The following is a 14567-nucleotide window of genomic DNA, read 5'->3' on the forward strand; positions in this document are numbered from 1 at the left end:
ATAATCCTGAGAAACTTGTTTTGGATAACTTGCAGCTTTTTAAAATCGTTCGGTTTGACATTTGCCCAGACTGGAGATGCGTAAGTTATAATGGGTCGTATAATCGCCGTGTAAATTCTTTTCTTCCTATTTAGGCTAAGACCTGAAGATTCAGCTAGGAGGTGAACAAGCTTGCACATGATTCCGAAGATTTTTCCCCTTGTAATATTTATGTGCGTTGACTAGGTGAAAGTTCGATTAAAGGTGATTCCAAGATATTTAGCTTGGGTTACAAGCGGGATTGGTTTTCCAAATAGAGTTACAGTAGCGGAGATATTATCCAGTTTCTTGTAGCGCCGGATGAGTAGAATTTGGGATTTGTCCGCATTAATGTTCACTCTCCATTTCTTGCACCATTCCTCCACCTGATTCATTTTATTTTGGAGTTGGACGAGAGCGTTGTTAGGCTTTCTGGACTTTTGTATAAGTGCGGTGTCATCCGCGTAACAGGCTAGTTGAAAGTTGTAATCTTCTGGGAAGGTAGGAAAATCATAAACATAAATAATGTAGATAATGGGTCCTAAGATACTACCCTGGGCGACCCCTCTCAGGATAAGATATGGATTAGTAAGATAATCACCTTGTCTAACTGAGAAAGTACGATTTTCGAGGAATGACTTCAGGATGAGGACGAGTTCTCTCGGGATATGCAGCTGTATGAGCTTATAGATGAGGACTTCATGCCAGACGCGGTCAAAAGCTTTGGCCACGTCTAGCATGAGGAAAGCAATACTTTGTTTATTTCTGAGAGCCGATCCTATGAATTCTGAGATACGAACCAGTTGATGGGTGGTAGAAAGTCCTTTCCTGAACCCATGTTGTTCTTTTGGGATGAAGTCAAGGTGATTTTGCAGTCGGTTGTAAATAATTCGCACAAAAATCTTTCCCAGCGTAGACAGGAGACTTATAGGCCGGTAGCTAGTCAGTTTATCAGGTGTTTTTTTGGGTTTTGGAATTAGGAAGATCGAGGCGTGTTTCCAAACATTCGGAAAAGAAGAGTTCGTGAGGCAGGCGTTGTAGATGGATGTTAATTTGCAGATGACACCGTGCGGGAGCTGCTTTAGGAGTTTATTGAATTTGATCAATTTGAAATTTGAACTGATTTGAAATTTGATCAGGTCCAGAAGCTTTTCTATTACTTGAATTCTTGATAATATTTTTAACTTCACCTGGGGTAGTGAGTTTAATAGCGGTATGTTCCAATGGCGGGCAAAGCCAGTTTTTGACGTGGTCAGTAATGGCGGCAATGCTGGTTTAATCCGCAGGGAAGTCGTTGGGTGTGAATTGCTGAGTCAGGTGGTCAGCAAAAGCTACTACGTTTTCCTCATTGGTGTAGGCAATGTCAGATTGAGTTCTGATAGGAGGAGTGTTGATCGCTGGGTTTTTTCGTTTACGGATGTACTTCCAGAATGAGCCGTCTTCAATATTTAAGTTTTCTATTTTTAAATTCCAAGATTCATTTCGATGCTGCTGGATACTAGATTTAATTTTTCTGGTTAGTCTATTAATTAGTGGTTTTAAGGTAGGATCCCAATTATGATTGTAAAGTTTGCGGGTTCTGTTCCGTTGCTTGAATAATTCACGGATATGCATGGGTAGGGCGCCGTAATGATAGGAATGCATCTTTTCTGTAGTTGCTAGTGCAAGGAAATCCTGAAGAGAGTTCGTAAAGATTTTTGCAGCCTTCTCGATATCAGTAGTGGTTTTTAGAGGACCGAGTCTTATGGGAGATGTAATTGCGAAGTTGTGAATTAATTTCCAGTCCACAATTTTCTTTTTCTTAGTATCCTCCGGCTTGTTGTATCCCAATCTTGCCATTACGGGTACATGATCTGAGGACAGCTCTTGAGTTACTTCTATTGCAAGGGGTATGTTAAAATTTGTGAGATAAAAATCGAGAATATCAGGTCTTTTGCGAGGAGTATTTGGGCGGTACGTAGACTCTTCGGGCGTGTATAGGAAGATGGGATAATTTTCTACATAGTCTCTGATGGTATGACCATTTGCGTTGCTATGATTGCAGCCCCAGTCCACATGTTTTGAATTAAAGTCTCCTCCAATGATTGTGGGAGCTGAGTCTTGTAAGTAAAAATGTAAATCATGCGCTGAGATTCTGTTATCCGGTGGGTTATAGAGTGCACAAATTTTAGTATGTCCGATTTTGGGTAGTACCACATTAACACAGACGATTTCAAATGCTTTTGTATTATCCGCAGATAATAAACCTGAGCAAAGAGTTCTTTTCACATAGATGGCGACACCTCCACCACGGTGTCTAATTCTGTCGCATCGATAGGTGTTGTAATTTGCAATATTGATGTTGTGCTTCGAGTTTGCATGCGTTTCAGTGACAAGGCAGATATCCACTTCATGTCGGATTGAAAAGTCCTGGAATTCAGGTATTTTTTGTGTGATGTTCTGCACATTCCACAGAGTAATCGTAAGAGGAGAAAAACTTTGATGAGAATTAGTCATGATTTTTCTGGGGAGGCATGACTGAGTTTTGCGCTGCAGCAGCGTTGAGCTGTCTAGTTGTCTCCTTCAGGATAGAGATAGCAACCGTAAGGATTGCTATCAATGATTTGGCCTCTTCTAGCTTTGCTGAGAGCTCAGCAATTTCAGGTGCTTGCCTGTTTTGGGGTGGCTGAGCACTATTCATGACGACTCTGTCCGAGTACAACATTTTCCCTTGTGAATATTGCCGGGGCTTGGGGAAGTAGCTACATCCACGAAATGATGCAGTGTGATTTAAACAACAGTTCGCGCAGGTGGCTGGCTCATCTGATGGTTTGGTGCAAGTTTTGGATTCGTGCCCCTGTCCGCACTTTACACACCGCGGAGGGAGGTGGCACTGCGCTTGAGCATGGTGAAAGTTTTGGCAGCGGTAACACTGAGTGGGGCCTCGTCTGGCCCTATAGGTCTCGACTGTGACACGAAGTCTCATCAGGTATTCTAGTTCATGAATGGTTCTGGTTTTGTCGCTTTTAGGAGGGATGACGAGATATAGAGGCATCTTTTCAATTTCTGCCACGCTTTCTCGTAAGTTGAACAACTTTATTAATTGTGTACCCTAGGTTCACAAGGGCTTCACCAACCTCTGTTGGAGGAGTATATGAAGGAATGCTACGGATAACAACCTTTAGCATTTTCTCATCCGGCAGCATATGTGTGTAATACTTAATTTCTTTTTTATCCAGTAAGGCGGTGATCTGCCTATGCATATCACTACTGAAAACTTTGATTTCAAAGTCATAGTCACTTTCATTTTTTCCTTTTTTTTTCAAGTCCATTTTTTCCTTTTCAAGGAGATCATTCAGCTTTTTCCAGGTGATGTTAGTGTCCTGAACCATAATCGGAGGAATTTTCGTGTTTCTCCTGGGATATTGGAAACCCTCCGTGTCTGCGGAACCGCTGAGCACTTCTTCCTGTGATTCCTCATTGGTCGGAAGTACGCTGTTGGTTGGGGTAGCAGTTTCATTGGCTGCTGCCTGGGGGTTTGGTGTGTGGATGGCTTCCTGTGGTTTAGACGTTCCAGAGATGGTTTCCTGAGATTTAGGTGGTTGCATGGCTCCGATGGAAAGAACTTTAGTAGCACTTTCAGATAATTTTGGTGTTTTAGGCTTGGATTTGTTGTTTTCATTTTACCCTGTTTCGCAGAGAGGTCGGTTGTCGTGGGGCAGTGGGAGTCTTCCACATCATCCTCTAATGCGGAGAATTTGTTATGATGCAGGTTTTCAGTAGGTTCCAGATTTTCATTGTTGGGACTGCGTGGTCTCTTAAATCTCGTTTGGGTGAAGTCAGTAGAATCCATCGCCTCAGTTTTTGATGTTTCCTCCGTAAGTGGAGGAAAATCTCTTCAGTTCAGTGTGGATGTTTCCGGGGAGATGAAATTCATGATTTTGGTTAGGATACGGTAGGCAAATTCATCGGCAGGGGTAAGAGTCTCGTTTCTTTTTACGAGATCAGATAATCTGCCGTACTCAGTGACCAGTTGATGGATGAAGGTAGCCATCTTACAAGTAGGTATCACAATGAGGATAATTTACCAAGATAAATAAATGCACAAATAATTTCAGCGTAAGGATCAGACGGCCTACGTAACTGCGTCTGAAAAAAAAAAAAAGAAACAGTAATATCGCACTAAGGCCTTTTTACCACTTTTTGGTCACTTAAGACCTGCGAGCAACCTTTTTTAAGTGCTAATGACTGATAGTGGCAGAAAAAATCAAATCGACTTGGTAAAACCGAGAGCCGTGCTAAGAGAACCTTCACGTGCGACTGCTCGAACCCGAAGATATTCCTAGAACTTCAGCCAGCGCGCGCTATAAATTTCGTCACTCGTCTGTACTGCGATTGGTCTAAAGCTCCTTGAAGCCTTGTCCCCTTTCAGTAAAGTCAAATGGACCCACCCGCCGACCAACTGAGGACCACAGAATGGCTTTCTCCGATCAGTTGTGATGGGTTGTCTATACCGGTTTTTTTGAGTCAATATTGTTCACTCAAGTTGTAGACAGATCCAGTGATCATAGAATAGGCGTCCTCAGGATCTCTATAAGCGCTGATAGAAGCGCGTTGTTGAGAACTTTATATTGAAGATTATATATATATATATATGTGTGTGTGTGTGTGTGTGTAAGAAAAGGAATATGTAAAAGATTAAATTAACAACCTAAATTAATTTCCCTTCTCTATTCTAAAAATAGTAAACCCTCTCTGCACTGTGTCATTTAAAGAAAAATCTATGTCATATGACTCTTACGTAATTAATGATGATGTAAACGGAACTAAAACTCTTAACAGACAATAATAATTTTACAGCAATATTAACCATCCAATCAGAATGCTTTGAGAACGAAAACTAACTCAGTCTGACTTAAGATTTCATCCTGAACATCACGCACTTGCTTTCTACTCTTTGGCCTAGCTACACTGCAGTCTGTCTGCTGCTACTTTCTTGCTACAAAGTTATCAAAAATGTAAGCCTTTTGGAACAGGTACATTTAATGTGCTGACTTGTGTGTAAACGCAACATGTTGCTGATAATAAAACTGAAGATTTAATCTACCTTCGCCTTCAATTTCCTAGTCATTATGGATCATCACTTCTACGCAATCCAAGTTCCTCCTCCTACTCTTGAATATATTACATTATATATATATATATATATGTGTGTGTGTGTGTGTGTAATAATAAAATTGCACAGTCAAGAATACACTTAAAATTAGTGTGTAAAAGACTAATGCTCATCCCCTGCCCCGGATAGACTTTTTATTAGACAAATTAAGTAATGCAAATGTTTTTTCTACAATAGATCTAAGATCAGGGCTTTGGCACATTCCTATTCACCCTGATGACACCGAAAAATTGGCTTTTATTACAAATTTTGGACTGTATGAATGGCTAAGACTCCCTTTTGGCTTCAAAAATTCACCGGCTATCCAGAGTTATTAAACGCATCCTCACTAAAAATAAAATCCAATTTGCTTGTAGTTATTTTGATGACATAATTGTTTACTCTTCTTCCAAAGAACAACATCTAAAGAATTTGAGTGAATTATTTGAAATATTTATTCAAGAAGGTATTAAATTAAGCCAGAGAAAATGTGTCTTTGCCAAAGATAAAATCAATTTTCTAGGTTATGAAATTAGAAAGAGTAAAGTTACCCCAGATAACCAAAATATTGAAAGTATTAAAAATTTGAAATATCCAAGTAATGTAAAAGAACTACAGAGAGTGTTAGGCAGTGTAAATGTTTATCATAGATTCATACCTAATTATGCTAAATTAAGATCTCCTCTAAGTAAATTATTGAAAAAAGATGTACCATGGCATTGGGATGATCAATATCAAACTGCTTTTGACGAACTGAAAAATATTCTTATTTCAAAACCAGTCTTACAATTGTATGATCCAAATAAACCTTGTCATGTTTTTGTTGATGCATCACAGATTGCTGTGGAAGCTGTTTTGAAGCAGCCAGATGAAAGTAATGTATTACACCCAGTTTCCTACCATTCTAGAGCTTTAAAAGATTACGAAAAAAATTATGCAATTACAGAACTTGAATGTTTAGCTATTGTTGATGCATTAGATAAATTTTATTACTATCTTCACGGTCAAAAATTTACAATGCATACCGATCATGCAGCCCTTGTTTGGCTTAAAAATGTTAAGAATTTAAGAGGCAGATTTTTCCGTTGGTCACTCCGACTCAGTTATGTATAATTACGAAGTTAAATATCAAAAAGGCTCTACAAACGTTGAAGGTGATATGCTTTCTAGACAACCTCTTTCTCACCAACTCCAACATTCTGCGTATTTACTTAGTCGTGATGAAATTATACAACAGCAAAAAAGTGACAATGTGTGTGATAAAAAATATGTAGAACTAAATGAGTTGATGGTATTTCAGAAGAAAAAAGGTTATAAAATTGTGGTACCAAAATCCTTAAGATTAAAATTATTAACTGAAACTCATGAAAAGTTCGGACACCCAGGTATTCATGCTATGTTAAATTTAATCACCCCACAATATTATTGGCCCTACATTAGTAAAGATATTGGAAATTTCGTGAAACATTGCCATGTTTATCAAATTAATAAAAAGGAAAAAAAAAATTGGACTTATGCGGTTTTAATTATTATATTTCTACAAAAAAAAATATTTACATCTTGTGATCGATCATGCCACAAGATATGTCTGGACTTTTCCATCTAAAAGTGCAACTACAGAAACTTATGCTAATATTTTGAAACAAATTTTCCAAATTCAAGTCCCCGAAAAAAAATCCTTAGTGACCGCAATACCGCATTCACCTGCAATAGATTCAAAAAATTTCTTAGAAATTATAATGTAAAACAACTTCTAACTACTGCTCATCACCCCCAGACAAATGGTAAAGTAGAGCGTGTGAACCAAACCCTAGTAACCCGTTTAAGATGTCAAGTAAATTCTACATCATCGAAAATTCCATGGACGAAAATTTTGGATCAAGGTATTAGTGAATATAATAATTCCCCTCATTCGGTAACTAAATTCCCCCCTGCATATCTTTTACTCGGAAAACTTCCTTTCGATTCTCCCCTAGATCAAAATACTTACCCTCCGGTTGACATAGCGAGAAATTTAGCTAAAGAGAGAACTATTGAATATCATAAAAGGAATAAAAGTCGTTATGACACAAAATTTACAGATGTAGATTTTCAACCTGGTGATCTAGTTTTATTTGATGAATTTGAATTTCCGAATACACGTAAATTGACACCTCCCTATTCTGGACCATACCAAATTGTCAAAAAATTATCTGAGTTTAATTATGAAATTGATAAAAAGAATTACCACACAAAGAAACCTACTGATATTGTCCATGTTTCCAGACTACGACACTACCAAGACCCAGAAAATTTTAAACTACATCAGCAATAGGTAGACACACCTTTCTTTTGGTAAACGTTCAACTGGGGTTTCCACTAAAGATAGAGACTAATTAGAGCACCTCTAATTATTTAATGTCTAATTTTATGTGTTGTGAATTTTTGGTATGTTGTTTTGTATCTTTGTATTTATTTTGTATTTATGTGTCAATTTTTTGGCAACGACATTAATGGTAATTATAAAATACTGTTGAAGTTGAAAGTTGTGTTGAACGACAATGCAGTATAGGACATAATTGTCATTGTCGATAGTAAAAGGTAAAATACGAGTAAAATTATTGTGTAAAATGATTATTATCAAAATAAGTGTTTTATATGAATAAGTAGTCAAAATAAAATACTGTAAACAAACGAAAAGTCAAAAGGAAATGTTAAGAAATTAGTCAAGTATTGCAAATGTCAATGATATGAAGAAAAAATAGAGGAAAACCTCCTCTCAAATAGAAATTTTTAATATTAAAGCCACGGCGAACTGGAAATGAAAGATTTCTAAAATAAGAACTGCTCTAATGTTTTGCAGCAATCTCTAAAGACCTGGATAAAGAACTGAAACTGTTCTCGAGAAATGTTTTCCTAATACTGCATGCATAATGTTATCATCTTTATTTTCTATAAATGACAATATATTAAGGTATATTATTTACAATTTTATACATTGATATTATTACTGACTGTGTTATAGTGAGAGTGTCTATTTAAGATTAATATTATTGTAACTCGAATTCTGGATGCGAGTTCTTCAAACAAATTAAGCAATTATTTAAAATATTTTTTCTAGCTGGAATGTCTTGTGGTCGAGGCGCCCGGCTTCAAGCCTTTTTCAGATGAGGGGAATATTTTGTAATAATAAAATTCCATAGTCAAGAATACACTTAAAATTCTAACTGTATTTTCTTTTCATTTTTAATGGCGACGGTCTCTTATTTGAAAGTGCGTGGAATTAAATTCACAGCCCCGTAGTCAAGTTTTTTTCCCGCCTTTTGTACACGTACAATTATAGAATGTTCTGGAAATATTTAAAGCGAACTGGATTGGCTGACGAGGCTGACGTCATTTCTTGGAAGCTCCGCCTTTCCAGAGGCTATAAAAAGACTCGCAAAGGATATCGGGGGGGCTTTTCTTTAATGTAACCATGCAGTAAACTTCATACAAAACGTTATTAGTAATTCTTTTTTATTTACTCCGGAAATCAGATTTTTGTAATTTCTATTTCTTCTGAATAATAATAAATCGAGTAATCGAGTAGTAATCTGACTACGTATTAACCTTAAAATGACTATGCAAGGTAATGTATCATTTAAATTTCTAACCAGTTATTTTATGTTCATTTAATTTTCTATAAAGCCTCGTTTTCATTTCCTTGCCAGAAGGTAAATTTCCAGCCCGAGTGATATTTAAATTAGGTAGAAAGAAGGAAGTATTTAAACGAAGGTTGTTTAGCCTGCTTGAAGGCCATGTTGCTAACTTTGATTCTCTTGCGATCAGTATTCTGCGCCGTTGAATTATTTTTGCCATTCGGCATGTTTACGCCGATTTCGGTCAAAGCCAGCTTTCCTGCTAGTCAAATGATTAATTTCAGTACATCCATTACATTTAATTTAAAGCCATAGCTTCTGTAAGCACGAGTTGATGCCTTCTGTTGAACTTTATTTGGATTAATAAAAGGTCCTTTATATTTTTTCCCTGTCGCTGCGATACTTACAAGACACAGACAAAACTCACAAGCTGCCTTTTATAGTTCTGTTCTAATTGCATACTACCTAAGAAGGTCAGATCTTACATTGGCGCTCGAACTAAAAGGTGGTGGACGATAATTCGCCATAACCATGATTTGGCTATTGGGTACCCTCATCCCCAGTCGTCCTTTAAAAGGGGGAATATATAAGATACTTTCTCCGTCCTTTCCGCATGCCTTCGTAATGTAGCTCTGGAAGCACACTCGACAAGTATTCGGGAAATCAGGAATTAGAATCCCGCGAAAGCACTGCACATTTTTTATGTCTTCAGCATAAACAAAAACGTAATGACTCTGCAAATGAGTTTTTTAAACGTACCCATAACCATTTGAAAAATAAAATGAAAATTTAAATTGAAAAAGTGAATCACTCAGATTAAAAATTACAAAAACTAGCTTAAAGCTGATGGAAGTTAGTAAGTTTAGATAAGTTAAATAAAATATATTTTTGTAAAATATAAGAGTGTACTACCGAAATTCTTTATTACAGCAATCAAGGCACAAAGCGTGAAATGTGAGAACAAGACTGAACTCTCAGGCTATGTGAAGGACTCGGCTTCATATAAAACGGAAAAATGTTGGAAGATTCAAGTTCCTGTCGGCAATTATGTGCGTCTTCAATTCAAAAACATTTATTTCCAAGTAAGTAAAATGTTAGCCAAACAAATAAACAGACAAAAAAACCCGTAGAAATGACGGAACAAGTTCTATATTAAAAAAAAAATTAAAGATCGAACTAGGATACGTTTTGGAAACTTCAAAGTTTCTAAAAAGAAGCTTTAAAAGCAAAGTATGAAAACATCCTTAAAAATTTAAAGAAAGGACTTTGCCAAAAATGAGGGCATATTCAGAGAAATGACAAAGCATAAAACATTAAAAGTGAGCAACCTCTTACAGAAATGATAAAAAATCACACTTTTTAACAAAAAATGACAAGGACAGATTATATAAAAATAAAAATATAAGTTCTTAAATTTTTATTATTTGTTTAAAAATAATAAAATTTAGATTTTTTGACTACTTTAAAATAGTATATAAATAATCGCAAGATAAAAAAAATGAAATTTTTCTAATAATGGAGGAATGATAAAATAGCCTTTATTAAAAGCAACAGTAAGTATCACAATCTTTTGCTAGAGAATAAATTTTTTTCTTTGCGAGGAAGAATGTTATCATTTCTTAAAAAAGTAGTAATAATGAAAATCTGAAAGCTTTCAGATTTTAACGTTTTAGCTTTTTTATTAAGCATCCTTTTCTTCGCACTTAATGCCACATACAGTTAAACAGCAAAAGATTAAAATTTCTGATGCAGCATTAAATGTTGGCACATTTTTCTGTGTTTTTTTAGTCTTTTTATCATTTCATTATGTCAATGCTCACTTTTTTTTACTAAGATGGCTTTACAAAACATTTTTTGTCTTTTATTATTGAATCTTTATGTGTTTGCTTTATTTATTAAGTATCACTTTCTTGGTCAAGAAAGTTTGTTCTGTACCGACTTTTATACTTGAAAGGAAATATATAAAGATAGGGAAATAGAAAGAAGGAAAATATAAGAATAAATAAGGAAGAAATTTGCTGCAAAGAACGTTCCCCGCAGAAGAAATTTGCTGCAAAGAACGTCCATTATTTACAGAAAGCAAGCTGATGTTGTAACACTGACATTGTATTAGAAGGAGAAATAAGTTGATGTTTAAAAATATATTTGAACAAAATATTTAAAAAGGATTATTATTATTACAAAGATTAAGAATTAATCTTATATTAAAAAAAAGTTTTAACAAAATTTAGAACTTTGAAGAAAAGATTTTTTTTCTGTCAATCCAGAAGTAGTTTTTATATACAGATATTAATACTTTAAAGAGTAGATAAAAATAAAGTGAAAATAATAAGTTGAAAAGAACATATTTTTAAAAGGCAAAATTAGTCGCAAACTATATAAAATGCATAAAAATGAATAAATTATAAAAAGAAATCAAAAGTAAGAATAAAAATTAGCTTTTTGAACAAATTTTACTCAAATATTTCAAAATTATTTTCTTAAAAGTAACTTTTACGAATTCTTCAGACAAGTCAACTTTCAATATGATATCACAATAATTTATTTTATCAATATACTAAATTACACAATAAATTGAACGTGTATTTAAAAACCTCATTCCAATCTGTAAGATCTTTCTATAGTTCTTTCTAACTATAGAAGTTCTATAGTACTTTCTGATAATATTACCTAGGAACTAATGTCATATTTAATTTTAGTTCTCTATAATGAAATTTTCCCCAATATACTTTAGAAGCATTTTCAATAATAAATCTTTCAGGTAAAGTCTGATATCTAGAAATGATATCCCTATAAATTAAGTGTTCATTCTTGAAAATAAATCTTTCTCATAGCCTTTGATATACACAAATATTATTCCAATCTATTTTGTGTTTATATTCTAAGATAAAAGGCTATGATAATATCTGACATTTGGAAATAATTGTGCAATCCACAGCATTTTCAATATTTCTGATCAAACATTGAGATAATTTATTTCTTCTCCAAATTTTGGGCCAATTGATATTTACTTAGATACTATAATTTTTAAGTGCTTTTCTCCAGTTCTTAATCATAATGTTTATCATTAATTTTTACTTTGAAATAAAAAAATATAATCTTTACAAGTTATCTTTTTCAGTAGCTTCTTGAGAGAGATTGACATGAAACATTTTAATATAAAAACGTCTTTTAATCACCTTCTCCTGAGTTAGCTTTCGTTAAATCTCTATATTTGATTAGACGTGTTACACTATCAGTTTATATTTTCCTAGATTATACTATAAGAGTTTCAGTGTAAGAGCCCAAGCTGTTGAAATTTCCCATTATTTGTTAATAATACAAATTATATGATTATTAACTAGGTCAAATAAATAAATAAATAAATAAATCGTTTATCGTTTGTAGGTGATACTGAGTTTTTTTTATTCACTTACACGGAATATAAATCCTGTTCTATACTTCTAATTAAACTCATGGTATACTATAATGCTTATTTTTATTTAAAAAACAGTCTTTATATTATTCAGAATATCGTCTTTCCTCTAAGTTTAAGAGACGTCGAGGCATTAATTTATTTGAAAAGTGATACGAACACAAAAATTGATTCGGTAAAAATGTCAGATTCATGGCTAAAAGGCCTTCTAGGCCAAAAAGCCCAGCACGGCAGCTGCCCAAAATACTAATACAGTGCAGCAAATTGTCACGGTTGAGACAACAGAACCCAATACAATGTGAATTTGTCAATGACTAATTCAATGACATAACAAAAATATTGGGGTATGAGAAACTTTAAAACATTTAGTGAATAAAAATCAACCATTATTTCAAAACTAAAAATTTTTCATTGCTTTCTCTGTCTAAATAACATGCTAAATCTGAGAAGAAGAATATTAAAAAATGCTAATAAATAAATGAGATATTTCAAATGGCTTGCCTTTAAATACGAAATAAACGTAAAATAAGTATTGGGCATTGCGATACTGTATAGAGACTGTTCTAGCAAACTTTCCCTATAAAACACCTGGAAAAGTTAAGATTTAGGACCTACTTTGTTAAAATGGGTTGAAAAATTTGAGATTTCTTTTGATGCCAGTAAAATTGCATTTAATTTTTCATTGGAATCATGGTTTGTTTTATGTGATTACGGAAAAGCTTCGAAGGCTTTCTGTATAAGGGAAGGGATACCTTCGTGGAACACTTTGTAAGCGTAACTGGCTCGTATATACGTTACATAATGGGAAAATACAAAAGCAAATCTCAATAAAAATCTCATGAAATCCGTGCCGAGAAGACTTCGAGAATTCATGAAAAGAAAAGGTGGCCCCCATACATTTGTTAGAGCAATTTTTATCAGGTTTTAGTTTTTAACTAGTTACTTACTAGTTTGCTTTTTATTAATCAACGTCTAATTTTCTCAAAAATCTCTAAGAAGAGGCATAACAATTTTGATAAATGAAGAACAATGTAACAATTATGGACATAAATGGGAACACATAACAATTTTGATAAAACATTCGAATTCATTTTTGAAATTTGAAAAGAAGTTGATTTTGTTCGCTTTTCATAAAATCACAATTCAAATGAATTTGGATATCATTTTTAGACTGCTAAAGTTAGACTTAAGCTTCGTTCAGACGGCGGCATAAAGAGCATAGAGACATAGTCATAAGGGCATAAAATACGGGAGTTCCGTTCACACCTGCGAAACGAGGGTCTAAGCTGTGGCCAATGAGAGAAGCTAAACTTGCGCATACGTTGATGTGTCTACATCTTTCACGCGCTGTTTTCCAGCTCGATTGATTTCCAGCGCTCGCTTTGCTTTTTTTCGTTATTTTGTGTCATGGCATTTTCAGCTCACCACAAAGTTTTACTGGTTCAACAGAATGCTCTTTTATCTGCCCTTCTTATAAGCCAAGAGGCAACGGAAGAAGGTAAAAAAAGGAAAAAGAACGAAAATGGTCTATATATATATATATATTTTTGGAAAGACCAATACTTGGTTGGCACATATTTCTGTACAAAGCAGTATGGAATATTTCTGCATTGTACTGCAGTACTCTCTATACTATAAACATGCACATGCATATTTATATATATAAAACCTTCTTCAAATTTTATATATAATTTCTCTTAGGAGAAATACGACATTCTAAATATGCCTAATTAAAAAAAAAATCTCAAGAATAAGTGGCAGATAGCCTGTATATAATATTTTTCCATTTTGCAGGTGTGAAAGCAGTTAAGCGGAAAACAGTACTTAATATACATTATTTTTTTAAAAATTTTCAATCAAAAGGAACATGTTTCTGTGCTTAGCACTCCTTATTATTCTGTGCTTAGCACTCCTTATTCACTGTCGCTGTCGATCACTACAGTAGTTGGCTGCACTACCAGTATCAATTATCACTAGTACTAGTATCCCACAACTGGTCACCATAACCAGCAACCACAATTAAACTTGTACAGTACTATGAAACGTTCACCCAATAATATATTTTATGCTCAATCATTGAATACATTTTGCTGTGTTGCCAGCTGTTTGTGTTCATCTATTTCTAATCATTTGCATGTATAAGTCGCACCCCTGAATTTCATATGCCTTGTCGGAAAAAAAGGGGGGTTACACTCGAGAGAATACAGTACAAAGTAAACGCTAACTTTCAGGAATTTTTGTGGATAATTCTGCAAACTGGTATGTTTACATCACACGAGTAATTCAAATTAAACTCTGCTCTGCTTTTAGATGTCATAGATGTAAGTTTCATCCACGTCTGTTGTCAGAAGTAAGTACTTTTAATGATTTTTCATTTGATGGC

General features: G+C 34.4%; 1 protein-coding gene across 1 annotated transcript in view; it reads left to right on the forward strand.

The window, feature by feature from the left end:
- The window catches only part of LOC146995617 (uncharacterized protein CG3556-like), a 103090-nt gene that overhangs the window by 21229 nt on the left and 67294 nt on the right, over window positions 1-14567 (forward strand). Inside the window, exon 2 of the mRNA XM_085821501.1 lies at window positions 9700-9851. Within this exon, the coding sequence (XP_085677627.1) occupies window positions 9700-9851 (152 nt within the window). The remainder of the gene's footprint in view (window positions 1-9699; window positions 9852-14567) is intronic.

The sequence above is a fragment of the Stegodyphus dumicola genome, chromosome 8 (assembly GCF_044657685.1).
Source record: "Stegodyphus dumicola isolate Sdum_Otavi_A_Nest chromosome 8, ASM4465768v1".
NCBI classification, from domain to species: domain Eukaryota; kingdom Metazoa; phylum Arthropoda; class Arachnida; order Araneae; family Eresidae; genus Stegodyphus; species Stegodyphus dumicola.